This window comes from Ailuropoda melanoleuca, chromosome 13 (genome assembly GCF_002007445.2).
Source record: "Ailuropoda melanoleuca isolate Jingjing chromosome 13, ASM200744v2, whole genome shotgun sequence".
Lineage (NCBI taxonomy): Eukaryota > Metazoa > Chordata > Mammalia > Carnivora > Ursidae > Ailuropoda > Ailuropoda melanoleuca.
This window is the reverse complement of record NC_048230.1, coordinates 29,148,662-29,163,956: the sequence shown is the minus strand read 5'-3', so window position 1 is coordinate 29,163,956 and position 15,295 is coordinate 29,148,662. Positions and strand designations below refer to the sequence as shown.

Genomic DNA, 15,295 nt, shown 5'->3' with positions numbered 1-15,295 from the left:
GGCTGGTAAATGCAAGCAGTGCCATTACTGGAGAAATAAAACAGGGTGAAGAGTGTATTGGAAGAAGAGAGCGAATTTTGAGTTTCAGGGAGCTTGAGGATCATGGAGGTGGGAATGTCAGTTAGTGAAGATCAGCAAGTTTTTCTGAGTCTTAGGAAGCCTCACTATACTGGGTGGTTATTACCAAGGAAGTGAGAGAGAAGATGGCAGAAGGGACGTTGGTGTTAAGGACATCAGGAGAGGAGCATTTCAAGAAGAATGAGGTGGTCAGCACTATGTAATGCTTCAGAGAAGTCCCATCAAATGGGGACTCAGACTTGGCCCTTGAATTTGATAATGAGATTACTAGCGCTCTTTGCCAGAGCAGTAGGATTAGAAACCAGATTATGAGTGAAGAGTGCAGAGGCAGCTATTTATATTATTCTTTCAAGAAGTTTTTGGGTACCGGGGGTGCCTGGATGGCTCAGTTGGAGGAGCATACAACTCTTGATCTTGGGGTCATGAGTTTGAGCCTCACATTGGATGTAGAGATTAATTTAGTAAACTTAAGTTTTGGGGTAAAGGAAAATAAATGGGCAATTTCAGAGGTGGGCTGTACTGAGTGCAGTGAAAGAAATTGGATGAAGCAAAAATACAGGTGTGATGCAGTTAAGTTTGTAGTGTGAGCTGTCTTTCAGAGAAGTGAGAAGCTGATGAGCACTGGATTCTCTGACTAGAGAAATGCACAGAGCTGTTTAGTATACAAGCTTTTTGGTAGGAATGGGGAGTGCCTTACCAATTCTTTTCTGTTTACTTGCTAAGTGTTTGGTTTGATATATTTGCTTTATTTTTGAAGATTGATTTATTGGAGAGAGAGAGAGCGTGCGCACGCACAGGGTTGGGGCAGAGGGAGAGAAGAGAAGGATGGGGGGGATCAGGCCTCGCAACCCTGAGATCTTGACCTTAGCTGAAATCAAGAGTCAGATCCTCAACTGACTGAGGTACCCAGGCATCCCAATACATTTGCTTTAAATCCACAAATTTGAAGAAATCTTATAGTGAAATTTTTTTTTTTAATGCAGATGATTTAACTTTAACAGTCTGATTCTTTCAGAATGGAACTTCTGTTTGGTTATTTTCAATCTGTTGTACAAGTGACAAAAAAGAAGGGTGGAATTCTTTCTCTGTGCAAGGATTGTGAGCCCCCCACCCCATATTTGAGTATCCAGAATAGTCTTAGTGTTTTTCTTTCTGGAGGCAGAATTTGGATTATATAGCCTCAAGTAGTGTTTTATTAAAAGCATGTGAATTGTTTTCTAATGTGGATATATTTCTAACTTCCTTTTCTTTTTTCTCTTTTAGTCTGTTCTCTGGGGAGGCAGTAAGGGGCCGTGGAGCTGGCCTCGGCACCGGGAGAGGCTGGACTTCCTGTCTCTCTGTGCTGAATGGCTGCGATGGCGCCCGCTCTCACTGACGCAGCAGCTGAAGCACACCATATCCGGTTCAAACTGGCTCCCCCATCCTCCACTTTGTCCCCTGGCAGTGCCGAAAATAACGGCAACGCCAACATCCTTATTGCTGCCAACGGAACCAAAAGAAAAGCCATTGCTGCAGAGGACCCCAGTCTAGACTTCCGAAATAATCCTACCAAGGAAGACTTGGGAAAGCTTCAACCACTGGTGGCATCTTATCTCTGCTCCGATGTAACATCTGTGCCCTCAAAGGAGTCGTTGAAATTGCAGGGTGTCTTCAGCAAGCAGACAGTCCTTAAATCTCATCCTCTCTTATCTCAGTCCTATGAACTCCGAGCTGAGCTGTTGGGGAGACAGCCAGTTTTGGAGTTTTCCTTAGAAAATCTTAGAACCATGAATACGAGTGGTCAGACAGCTCTGCCACAAGCACCTGTAAACGGGTTGGCTAAGAAATTGACTAAAAGTTCAACACATTCTGATCATGACAATTCCAATCCCCTCAATGGGGGAAAACGAGCTCTCACTTCATCTTCTCTTCAAGGGGGTGAAGTGGTGGCATCTGAATCTGGGGACTTGAAGGGGGGTATGACCAATTGCACTCTTCCACATAGAAGCCTTGATGTAGAACACACACCTATATTTAGCAATAATAGCACTGCAAACAAATCTTCTGTAAATTCCATGGAACAGCCGGCACTTCAAGGAAGCAGTAGATTATCACCTGGCACAGACTCCAGTTCTAACGTGGGGGGTATCAAGTTAGAGGATAAAAAGTCTCCCCTGTCTTCCATTCTTTTCAGTGCTTTAGATTCTGACACAAGGATAACAGCTTTACTACGGAGGCAAGCTGATATTGAGAGCCGTGCCCGAAGATTACAGAAGCGCTTACAGGTTGTGCAAGCCAAGCAGGTGGAGAGGCATATACAGCATCAGCTGGGTGGATTTTTAGAGAAAACTCTGAGCAAACTGCCAAACTTGGAATCCTTGAGGCCCCGGAGCCAGTTGATGCTGACTCGAAAGGCTGAAGCTGCATTGAGAAAAGCTGCCAGTGAGACCACCACTTCAGAGGGACTTAGCAATTTCCTGAAAAGTGATTCGATTTCAGAAGAGTTGGAGAGATTTACAGCTAGTGGTATAGCCAACTTGAGGTGCAGTGAACGAGCATTTGATTCAGACGTCACTGACAGTAGTTCAGGGGGAGAGTCTGATATCGAAGAGGAAGAACTGACCAGAGCTGATCCTGAGCAACGCCATGTACCCCTGTGAGTAAAACCCATGCATAATGTCCCTCTTGAGACATGTTAGGACAAGGGAGAAAGACTTAGTGAATTCCCATCATAGGGGCAGTGGGATTCTTTGTAGGTAGTGTCTTTTTTTCTCATTTTAGGTACATGGTTGCATATACTTGCTAGTGAAGAAATGAAAGGTATTTCTGGCGTAGTGTTGTGTTGCTGTAGATGTTATTAAGAAAAAACCCAGAAGATCCTATTTATAAAACTATACTTCTTTCAGAGTGAAGTTAGATTTCTTTTGATACTGAATGTAGGATGTTTTTTGTAAGTCTCTGGCTTGACTTCAGATTCTCTTCTAGTTAAATGGGGACAAACATGGGGCTTGAACTCACTGTCCAGGGTTTCGGAATTGCATGCCGTACTGACTGAGCCAGCCAGATGCCCCTGTAGTTGCTTTTAGTTAAACTTGCAGCAGAGAATGTACCCATTTTTCAATTTTAGTACTTGAGATTTCCTTAACGTTTTAAGGACTAATAATCAGAAAATGCTTCAGAGTATTTTATAGGCTGCCTCCAAGTACAGTCCACTTTCACAACTTGATTTACTTCCTAAAAGAGCCCATTATCAAATTTGAATTTTTTTTTTCTCAGCTCAGTTTAATGTATTGACATATTTGGGATACATTTTTTCTGGCTTTTCCAAATCTGTTGTGAGGAAAATTGTGCCCAAGCTTTGGGTGGCACTCCAGATTGGCCTGGTGAATCCAGAGATTCTGCACTCATGTCCTTCCCTCCTCCAGTGGCTCCTTACAGATAAACAAGGAAGTGTAGTCTGTCTCCTTAAAAATAAACCAGTCTAATTTATCTACTTATTATAAGTGCTAGACTTATGAGAGAGGGAAGCACGAGATGTTGGAAAAGAAGGGAAGGAGAGTTGACTAGTGGATCCTCTTTCATTTCCCTTTTTGGACCAGGAATGTTACAAAGGTTAGATTGCTCAAGTAGGCTGAAATAGGTGGTTATGTTGGAATATTTAGTTTTTCCTTGCCTGTAGTAAAAAGGTGACTAAGATTTTCACTGAAGACTTTGTTGAGACAGCCATGCTTTTTAAGCATAAGTAAATCTCCTTTTTTTCCTCAGTTTTGTTTATATTATTTACATGGAAAACTGCTTTGTATCTGAATATGAAATTTTGGCTTATGTTTCTATTTGAAGGGAAAAAGTCTGGATAATTTTGCTGAATTTCTTCCTTGTACACCGAGTTCATTTTCTCTTGTTAGCTTTACTCGAGAGTCCACTTCTACATTCACATCTAAAACAGATATATTTCAGAGGCTTTCTGCTCCTGCAACATAGTTATCTTTCCTTAAATGCATTAGTGACTTAAACCAGCTTGCAAATACTTGTGGGGTTATCCCACTGACTTTACTGCATAAGCCTCTCCTTTAAAAAATCTTGGTTAATGTTGAATATTTTGTGTTTTAAGAGTAATTTCATGAAACAAATACTGTAGTTAATCCATTTTTAAGCTTCATGTACTTTTTTTGTATATTTGAGAAAACTAGAATCTATAAGCTTACTGTTTTCAGGATGCTTTATATTGGAAACATTTCTAAGTTTTGGTAATGTGGGGGAACTTCCAATTCAGGGAAGTCAAAATACCTAAGTGAGAACTTTTCTTGTTCCATGGAATAATCTAATGATTTGAAAAGACTGCTTAGGCTTAGTCCATTCACTCACTACTTAGTTCTGAGCATTCTTAAATGGGTTGTTGATTGGAAGGTTGAGAAGCGTAAGGACAGCTAAGGGATCACTTTAGGAAACTTTCTGGAATCATTTGAATCCTCTTACAATTAAATAAACTAAACAAAGCTTTAAAAAGTTGAATCTCCAAGTATGAGATCATATAAAAAAAAGTAAGGGAAATTGGGGCACTAAAAGTACTGTGAAGTAAATATACTTTTTGCTCATTATGATATAGTTAAATTTAAATTAAAACCACCAATAAAGCATAAGTACTTGAAAGTTTTTGTTGAGCAAGGTCACCAGACTGACTCATAACGCTGGTATTTAGCCAGGTGTTTGTTGACCTTCTGAGTACTTTATTAAAGGTTTTCAGCAATTGGCCAGACAGTGAGAATGGAGGCATTACTTTGATTAAAAAAGAAGAAAAGGAGCAGGGGGAGTGGTTCTTTTTACGTTCAGAAGCCTTTTCTTTGTGATTTAATAGTCCTTCCCAAATCTCCCTAACCGCATTTATAATTCTTGAGTCCTGGAGTAAGAAGTTAGTTAACTGTTGGGGAGCTTGACCCAGCTGGTGAATTTCAACTTTTTTCCCCCTGAGGTAGCTTAATACTTCACTCCTTTGCTGAAGTACTCCTGCCAGAGATGAAATTGGCTAGATTTAGTCTAGGCAGCCGTGATGAAGATATTTAGCAGAGGAGGCTGCTGAAACGAATTGTTTTTAAATGATGGTGCTTAAATTACAAGTGGATGGTTCTGTGAAAATTACAAGCCTTCACCAAGAATTTGTGTTTTTTCTTCTTTCCTACCTCCGAGAGGAAAAACAGTGATCCATTGTAAGTCATAGGCACATGCTAGCAGTAGTGGAATGATTGACTTGTGTATGTTGTTGAATTTTTGGCAAATTGTATATTTATCATCATATTATACTTTACAGTTAGTAAATTCTATATTGCCAGATGAGAATTAATTTTTTTGGGTAACTGACTTAGTTTAAATCTGTTATTACGTGTTTTTATTTTAAGCTCTTTTTGGAAAATCATCCTAAAATGTTTCGTATATCTTACTGTCTTGGTACATTTAATTACTTTTGAAATTCTGCACTATACTGGGTTTGAGTTCTATCGTTGTTTAGTAATATCACTGTAGAAGGAGCAGGAATTTAAACATTATCTCCTTGATAGAGGGACGAACTAGCAAGGAAGGAAGGTGTTATGTTTCAGCAATCACCTTAATTTTTTTTTTTTAAAGATTTTATTTATTAACTTGACAGAGAGAGACAGCCAGCGAGAGAGGGAACACAAGCAGGGGGAGTGGGAGAGGAAGAAGCAGGCTCCCAGCGGAGAAGCCTGATGTGGGGCTCGATTCCAGAACGCTGGGATCACGCCCTGAGCCGAAGGCAGACGCTGAATGACTGCGCTACCCAGGCGCCCCCTTAATTTTTAATTCTTAACTGTAGAAATAGAAATAAGAGGATTTAGTTATCTCACGTGTACACAATATAATTGTTGAATATGTGCATGTGTGTGTACTTTCTTTCATTTCCACTTTAGTTTTCCTTTATATTCTTCCTGCTGTCTTCCCTTTAAGAGTTTTGTTCTGCTATTTTGTTATGAATTCCTGGACCGTTAATCTCATCTTGCTAAATTTGGTTTTCATTTTCTTTGCCCTTGTACTTATGAACTTCTATAGTAAGTACTGCTGTTAAGAAAATAATTTTTTTTCAGGTATGCTCTTAAACGTGTTCTTAGATAGCAGTATTCTGGGTACCTGGACGTTAATTATATAAACCTCTCTTTAAAAAAAAAAAAAATATATATATATTTTCCTTTCTGAATTGTTATTATAGACTTATCTTGGTGGCCATTATAAAAAGAATCCCATAGGGGCACATGGGTGGCTCAGTTGGTTAAGCATCTGCCTTCAGCTCAGGTCATAATCCCAGGGTCCTGGAATCCAGTCCTGTTTTAGGCTCCTTACTCAGTGGGGAGTCTGCCTCTGCCTTTCCCCCTGCTTGTGCTCTCTCTCTCTCTCTCTCTCAAATAAATAGGTAAAATCTTAAAAAAAAAAATTCCATAAAATGTTTCGTTAGGACTACTGAAATATAGTTCTTTTGTATATATTATATATATCTTTTTATTACACAATGCCACCTTTATAAGGACCTCAAGGAGAAAGATGTAACCAAGACTAGGTGTTTTGTTTTGTTTTGTTTTGTTTCCTTAAGCTTTTAAGTCTGTGTCTATTACCTGGATGCTATAATTTGTGTTGTTGACTAGGTTTCTGTTTTCCTCTTGGCTTTTGGAAGTTTAGAGCCAGGCTTGTTGTAGGTCTTGTACCTTTTTTTAAGCCTCATTCTTGGCTTCATTTTGTTCTCCTTGTTCTTGTTTTATTTTCATGCTTTTATTCCTGGCTTAATTTATGCTAACTTGTGTTTTATTTGATAGCCTCCTGAAGTCTGTTTCAGATCAAGGTTGGGTAGAAATAAACTAGAGGTTTGGTTTTAGTGACATTACAGAAATTATTTCAATTTTGGATTATGTTGATTGCAGTGACTTTTCTTCTGGGGAATTTCATTCTCTTAGAATTGTTAATAAACATTTCAGTGTATAGTGAATTACTAGTGTGTTTGTAGGTTTTGCTTTTTAGGTATCAGGGAATGCTTTGTGTTGTAGCTTCCTATTTGAATTTATTAAGTATACACAAATGATGTTGCCAAAGTTGGTAGTCAGCTTGTTGTCCTTATTTTCCTATTCCTTATCCTTTCACAGAATGATGGGGTGAGAGTAGTATTAGCCAAGAGAACTAAGTCATATCTAACCCTTCTCTGCTATAGACTAGCTATAGGGCTAATCGTGTAACTACTTCTATAATAAAAATGAAGGAATTGACTAGATAATTTCTGAGGCTAAAACTACTTTGATTGTGACTACTCTATCTTCAAATAACATGGATTGATGGAGCTGTTCTCAGCACTGGTTGGTGTTTTTGTTTGTTTGTTTTGCATTTGGGGAAACTGAAGCAAAAGTCCTTATAAATCACTGGTGTAACTTGAAACAAAACAGCCTTCTTGACTTGTGACTTCAGCTTTGATTCTTTTAATGCCTCTGTGTGTGTGTGTGCGCGCGCGCGCTTGTGCTTTTTTTTTTTTTTTTAATATGGAACACTTCATGAATTTGCGTGTCTTCCTTGCACAGGGCATGCTAATCTTTATCGTTCCAGTTTTAGTATATGTGCTGTACTGTTTTTTTGTTTGGTTTTGTTTTGTTTTTTTTTTTTAATAGTCCACTAAAGTGACTGTTGAATTTGTTACTGTGTGGGATACATACTTGGGAATAATTCCATTGTGTTCTTATGGAACTTCAGAGGTGAGTAAACTCATTTGTGGAACACCTTTGATTTAATGCCCCTTGTTTTTCTGCTAGCCTGCATATGACATCCAGTGGCAGAAATAGGAGCTTCTTTGTTTCCCCCTTTCCCTCCCCCCCTTCCTTTTTTCTAAGATATGTAGATAGAATTTATTCTTGGTGTTTCTTATGTGATTCTGAAGGAAGGAAGTTAGGCAACAAGGAATTTGAGGGTTACCAATTTTGCTGCAGATCTGGTTGCTACAGATGTTTTCTGTGGCTTTGTGACTGGTGTTTCCCATTCTCTAAAATTGAGTGAAAGGACTCTTAAAGGGAAGTGCTAAAGTGGCCGTAGAATAAGCGTTTACTAAATGGGCAAACATGTAAGAGGCAAGAGATGAGATAGGTGAATAAATGGATTATCCTCAAGACGTTTATACTTTAGATGTAGAGAAATGGTAAGATAAGGGTACACAATAATATAAGGCAAATGTTAGGTGACATAAATGAAACAGGAAGAGATTACAGCTGGTTGATGCAACTGGAAAGAAAGGGTATTAGAATGAGCCTTGAAGGGTGGCTAGGATTTTGGTAGGAAGTTTTCTTTTGGTTGTGGCTTACTGAGGTAGGTCAGTACAGGTAGAAGGCACAGTGACCTAGCAATATAGGTGAGAGTGATAAATGTAGTATAAAAAAGGAAAGAGAAAATCTCAGAGTCATCTCTGAGAAGTAGAGTTAGTGGGACTTTTTTTTTTTTTAAAAGATTTTATTTATTTATTTTATTTGTCATAGAGAGCACACAAGCAGGGGGAGCAAGCAGGCAGAGGGAGAAGGAGGCTCCCTGCTGAGTAAAGGAGCCTGATGTGGGACTCAATTCCAGGACCCTGGGATCCTGACCTGAGCCGAAGGCAGATGCTTAACCGACTGAACCACCCAGGCATCCCAGAGTTAGTGGGACTTAATAACAGTGGGTGGGTGGGGGCAGTGAAGGAGGGACTATCATAGATGGAGTTTCAGGCCATGGGTGACCTTAAGAATACATTTTGCAAAATAACCCTGATAACACATGAAGGTCCAGTTTCTTTATTAGTGTCTTAAAAATGAGCATTTCTGTATTCCTTTACACATTCCAGCAAGTGTTAAAAATCAGGAAATGGGCTTCCAAGTAATCCTGTATAAACAGAGAGGAAAGAGTTGACCTGTACCTCAGAGCCTTACATTGGGGACTTTGGAATGGATGAATTGATCTGATGTATTGAATGCCTACTGAGGTGTGCTAGGTGGTAGGGGTATATAGTGGTGAGGAAGACACAATCCCTGCCCTGTGCTTGTGGACAATATAGATTAGAAAGAGAGCTTAATTATTTAAGCAAGTAATCACATAGTTAATGATGCATTTACAGTGGTGGTGGGTGCTGCAGAAATGAAGTTCAGAGAGCTTTGGAGGGTGCATATCTGGAACACCTAATTACAGTGGGTGGGGATGTTATAGCAAGTATACTGAAGAAGTAACACAGTAGCTCAGACCTGAATGGTGAGAAATGATTGGTGGTGAAGAAGGGGAGTGTGCTACAGGCTGAAGAAAGGGCATATGCTAAGGCCTTGGGAATGGGAGGTCCTTGACACTTTCAAAAACAGGGCACAGTGTAAGGAGAGTGATGAGAAAATGAGCTGGAGAGATAGAGGCCAAGTCATATGGGTGTTTTTGTTGGTTATCTCGTGTTTAAAATGTTAATTGTGGAGGCAATGATGTTTAAACATCATTGGATTTTTTTAAAAACCTCTTGTAATTGTGTGAAGAGCAAAGTGGATGTAGATTTTGGGAGACCGTAGGATATTGTGGTAAACCAGGTAAGAGAGAATGGTGGACTCAGACTTTGGCAGGGAAGAGTGAGAGAATTGGGTACTGGACGTAGGGTGACTACTAGGACTTGTGATTGGATGTGATGAGTGGATGTTGAGAGAGAAGGAAGAGGTATTATGAGTGATTCCTAGGTTTTTGGCAGGAGTAACTAGATTGGATGGCTATGTTGGGATGAAGAAACAGTTGGAAGGAGGTTAACTGAAGTGGTGGGCACTTGCTAATTTTCATTTAAACATTTTTGGCTATTGGGTATACCCAGAGGTTTCAGTGTCATTTGCATAACACCCTGTTAGATTCCATGTGCATGATAAATTATTTTACTAAAAAAGGGAAAGCATGGGACCACATTTTCTTTCACATCAACAGTATTTTTTTTTTAAGTAGACTCCACACCCAGCATGGGGCCCAGCATGGGTCTTGAGCTCATGACTCTTGAGATCAAGACCTGAGCTGAGATCAAGAGTTGATTGCTTAACGGACTGAGCCACCCAGGCACCCCTCAAATGAATAGTAATCTAATTAGTTTCTCTACTCTCTCCCTAAACAAAGATCACAATAGACTAGATTATTTTGCAAGCTAGGCAGAAATTTATACCTCAGGTCATGTCCTTTAATATCTACCAGTTTGGGGTTTTTTGTTTTTTGTTTTTTTTTCCTATTTCCTATTGAGTACCTGGGAATACCTCTTAAATTCAGTGTAAAGAGAGAATTGAGTATCTAAACATTTTAACTAAAGGTTGCAATATATAATATATATAAAGTAAATCTTAATAATTTGGATTCCCCTTAATGCTTTGTGGCCACTTCAGCCTGTTTGATTTTATATTTATTTAGTTACAAAGAAGGGTTTGCATCAAAATGGTGAAGAAAATTGTTTTGAAATCAGTTTGAATCTGATAGAAGTGTCCGGAGAGTCTTTTCCTCAAGTAGAGTATCCTGAAAAGTTTTTGGCCTAAATACAAATGTTGTGGGTCACTCTGGTAACCTATTTAGTAGCATTGTAGCAACTGTGTAGATTATGTTCAGAACTCTCAGGTAAGAGGATTTCTGGAGAATAGGTTTGGGGGGTGGTGATGAGGATTTGAGGAATGATAACCAGGAAGGAGGGGCTATATTCCATTTTAAATCATTTTCTTTTAAGTTGTTTTACCTTTGCCTAATAGAATAGAGGACATGAGCCAGTGGATTAAATGAGAATGTATATGTGTAGTGACTATTTTTTTTGCTCACCCTTTAATCTTTTTTTCCTATTTGTTCTTCTGGCACATGAGAGGTGCATCCTGGGAAGATAGAAACTGGGGGAGACAGAGCTTAGGACCATTGGGACTAAATTAGTCTGAAACCTGGGAGATCACAGAGCCCCAGGGGGACTCTGACTGAAGTGATTTGTTTGAACTAGGGAACAACATTTTTAACCTACTTTACCTAATCAGACAACAGAGCTGAAACATGTTAGGAAAAAAATAATAGCTTACATTGGTTGAATATTTTGAGGTGTAGGCAGTGCTTTATACTTATTAACTTATTTAGTCCTCACAATACAATGAGGTAGGTATTATCTTAGTTTTACAGACTGAGAGTGAGAAATGAAAAGTTTAAGTAGCCTGCTCAATGTCTCACTGCTAACAAGAAGTCAAGGTATTATTCTAGGCTGTTTACCCACAGCCTGGGCATTAAACACTAAGCTGTATTAGTGGAAACAGAAGCAAATTGCCCTTTAGACTTGGTTGATGAAAAGAAATCTATGAAACATAACGTAAAATAGGGCATTTAACTTTATAGTCAAGAGACTTTATTGTAATATTAAGTAATTTGGTAATAAATTTTGAGGAAAGGTAAATGGTCTGTATCTTAACCAGATACACCCTTTGGCCTCAATAGCCTGTTATTCATTTCTTTTATGGAATAGAAGTTGGATGGGTTGGGGAGGGGCATTTTGCTAGGGCAGACCTAGGATCTGGGAAGTGGCTAGACGTGACTTTTTTAAAATAGAGAAGGAAACAAGAGAATTAGTATGTATTGATTACACCTTCCATATGTTAGGTGGTTTACATTTTTTTTTTAAGATTTTATTTATTTATTTGAAAGAGAAAGAGAAATAGTGACAGAGATAGCAAGAGAGAGCACAAGCAGGGAGGAGAGGGAGAGGCCATCTTCCTGCTGAGCAGGACACAGGGCTCTGTCCCAGGACCCTGGGATCATGACCTGAGCGGAAGGCAGATGCTTAGCCGACTGTGCCACCCAGGTGCCCCATACATTTGGTATCTTATTTAATCTTTAAAACGTTCATATGATGAAGGTGATAGCCCCATTTTACCGTTGAGACCCAAAAGTATAAACATGTTACATAATTTACTTTGGCGAAGATAAAAAGCAAGTTCTTTCTTGCTGCTCTTTCTGTGAGTATTTTTCTACTGTACTGATTGGGAGGGAGCTGAAAGAAGATTCGGTTTCCAGAAATGGAGCATCCTGAAGGCACATAGCTCTTTAGAGGCCTCTCTGACTGTACAGTACACTGATGGACATGGCACTGATCATGAGGGGTGATGGAAAGTTGTTTTTCCTCTGTTATAATAAATAATCCAGAGAAGTGACCTAGTTCATAATTTTTTTAAAACATTTTTGACATTCTGAAGGGGTGATTTATATTTTAACTTATGTGGAAAAATCCTTATTTCCCAAGTTGCTGGAAAAAGAAATCTTTTAAAATATGAAAGTATTTTATGTTCTTTTTCCTTTAGTCTTGCATTGTGCTTATGGCTGATATATGAATTATAAGCATGTACGTAGTGTTTATTGAAGTATTTTCCTCAAAAAATCTTTTTCTGGTGAGTCTGGTTATTATAGGAAGTTGAAAGGCATAAAATACCAGTTAAAGAATATCCTGATTGGTTTTGTTTTCCTGTCTGAGTATGGAGTTTATGATTAACATTCAGTATCTTATTTATATTGATTTGATAATCACCAGAAAACTTGAAGGGTGAACTGGAGGTTATTATTTTTCTTAGCATTTATGGGATTAATACTAAAAAGGGAGCAATATAGTAAAAAAAGAATTCTAGACTACTGTTGAGAATTGTTCATTTCAGCTTTGTCTTTTAATCTTCCTAGGTTCCTCACTTACAAAGTCTAAATTATACCTTTTTGGAAAATGTCACTTGTTTTGAGACCCAGATTTTATCACTGTTAGGCACTCTGTCCGTCTTGTTGAGGTGTGCTGAGCAGTTAAGTGATGTTCCATGGAGCTCCTCCTGCCTGTATTTCCATAGGGAGTCTGCAGACTTGGTCCATCAGGGAGTTAGTGGCAGAGCTGCCGCAGTCTGCTCACTTGTTTCTCTCATAAGGCAACCTGGTGCCAGTGTGTATACCTACAGTAACTGTCATTTTATTTTTTTAATTGTGTTCCACTTATGGCAGTGAAGAAATCTGAAAGGAAAGTATGGACCCTGAGGGTGGGGTATAGTGACAGAATGAAGACAAAGGTCTTTACCACCTAGGTGTCCTTTTTGCTGAATAAAGCTGTTGGAATGTTGTACTGTGGAAATAAATATCCCTAATGAAAATCAGTCCTCTATATCTACCCCCCCCCCAAATAAGCAAAACAGGGGCGCCTGTTGGTTCAGTTGCGTCTCCCTTCAGCTTAAATCATGATCCCAGGGCCCTGCGATTGAGCCCCGAGTTGGGCTCCCTGCTTGGTAGGGAGCCTGCTTCTCTCCCCCTCTGTTCCTTCCCCTGCTTGTGCTCTCTCGTTCTCTCTGTCAAATAAATAAATAAAATCTTAAAAAAAAAACAAACCCAAAAACCAAATAAGCAAAACAATAAACATTTTTTTCATTTTTTAAAAGAAAACAGTAAAAGATTCTCTTTTATTCCAGTTTCTTTCCCAGAAATAATTGATTAAAGACAGTTACAGATTGTAAAGTTCATTTATATAGAATAAAGACCAGTTGCCCTTTGACACTGTCACATATCCCAAAAGCAGAATTTTAGTTACTTCCTAGATGCATAAAGTTAACATAGACAACTCTTCCCTGATTCATTCAGTTGCCTTTCATAGAATTTCACTCTGAGAATGAAAAGATCTGGGTTTTTTCTTAAAAAATTTTCTTCAGATCTTAAGAATTTTCATCTGAGTTGCTGCAACCACCATTGCTCTAGATTTCCAACTGGGTGAAAATGTTTTTCTTTTTAAATTGGCACTCCTCCAGCAGATTTTTCCACCAAGTATTCTTTAGGCACACCCTTTGCATAGTGAATTTTGCAAGATCTTTATTCACAAGGCCTGGAAGACAGGCCAATCTTCTCTGTGTAAGATGAAAACAAGAGTGAGGCTTGCTTAAGACTCATTTTACTTCTACCCAGCTGTATTTGAAATTGATCTCTTATGCAAATACATTCAAGCATTCACAGAAGAAATTTGACTTGGAAGTTTAAGTGGAAAGGCTAATTTTGTATTTGCAGGAAGTTTCCTTGGTGCAATGATTTTCCTCCCAATTGAGAATTTTCTTAATTTGTTCTTTATCATAACTTGGTAGTAAGTAGATCTCAGACTTGAGAGGTGTGAGGTGACTTTGATATTTGCAAGTGTACATTCAAGACATTGATGTGATAGGTATATAGAGTTGACCCTTGAACAACACAGGGGTTAAGGATGTCAGTCTGCCATGTAGTGGAAAATCCATGTACAGCTTTTGACTCCCCCAGCACTTAACAACTAATAGCCTACTGTTGACTAGAAGCCTTACTGAGAACATAAACAGTCATTTAACCCATATTTTGTATGTAGTATGTATTACGTACATAAGCTGATATAGCAAGTAATAAGTAATAATTAGTAATTTAAATAATAATTGATAAGCTAATAAAGTAAGCTAGAGAAAAGAAAATGTTATGGGAAACAATAAGAGAAAGTACATTTACTGTACTGTATTTATTGAAAAAAAAATCAATGTGTAAGTGGACCTTCATCATTCAAACCTGTGTTGTTCAAGGGTCAGCTGTACTTGGTTTTCCATTTTATTAGGTCCAGGAAGTTATTATTTCTGTTAATGTCCAAAGTGGTGTTAGATTATTTACACTTCTATGGTTTATTCTAAATAGACAGTGTAATGGTATTACTAGATGAGACACATTTCCTTGATTTCATCCATAAACATTAAGATTGACTAAAAAACTTGTGAAAGGGTAGGGTGCAGTATTGCTCTTCGGTGTTTCCTAGCAGGCCCACCTTCAAAGAGCTATACCTTATATTCCCTTAACAGATAGTCCTTCAACAGGTATAGAAGTTACAACAGTTGATAAGCTGAATAGAAACTAGTATGTGTCATGACTAAGGATAGTCGAAAGTGTCCCTGTGGCAGTTCCAGAAAAGGAGATCCAGAATTCTCTGAGCAAAGAATAATAAACATAAAAATTTTCAAGGTAACTCGTAATTATTTGGAGACTAGCCTCTCAAGATCATGGTATCAAGATTGACCTTGTCCCTAAAGGACAAGGAAAATACTTCTCTGATAGTAAAATACGAAATGATGAGAACACTTGGGAATTGAGAACTTGGTTCCTGTCTTCAGGGAGTAATTTATGTGACTTGATTTTTCTTCTCCCACATTGAAGTAGAAAAGGAAGCATTGGAATGGCAGTGAATGCCTTAATTGTAATT

The 15,295-nt window shown here is 38.5% G+C and overlaps 1 protein-coding gene and 1 pseudogene across 1 annotated transcript in view; one reads left to right on the top strand and one right to left on the bottom strand.

Moving 5' to 3' along the window:
- The window catches only part of KANSL1 (KAT8 regulatory NSL complex subunit 1), a 168,540-nt gene that overhangs the window by 42,481 nt on the left and 110,764 nt on the right, over positions 1-15,295 (top strand). Inside the window, 1 exon segment of the mRNA XM_011235065.3 lies at positions 1,342-2,713. Within this exon segment, the coding sequence (XP_011233367.1) occupies positions 1,425-2,713 (1,289 nt within the window). The 5' untranslated portion in view covers positions 1,342-1,424.
- LOC117795901 lies at positions 7,578-7,667 on the bottom strand (annotated as a pseudogene).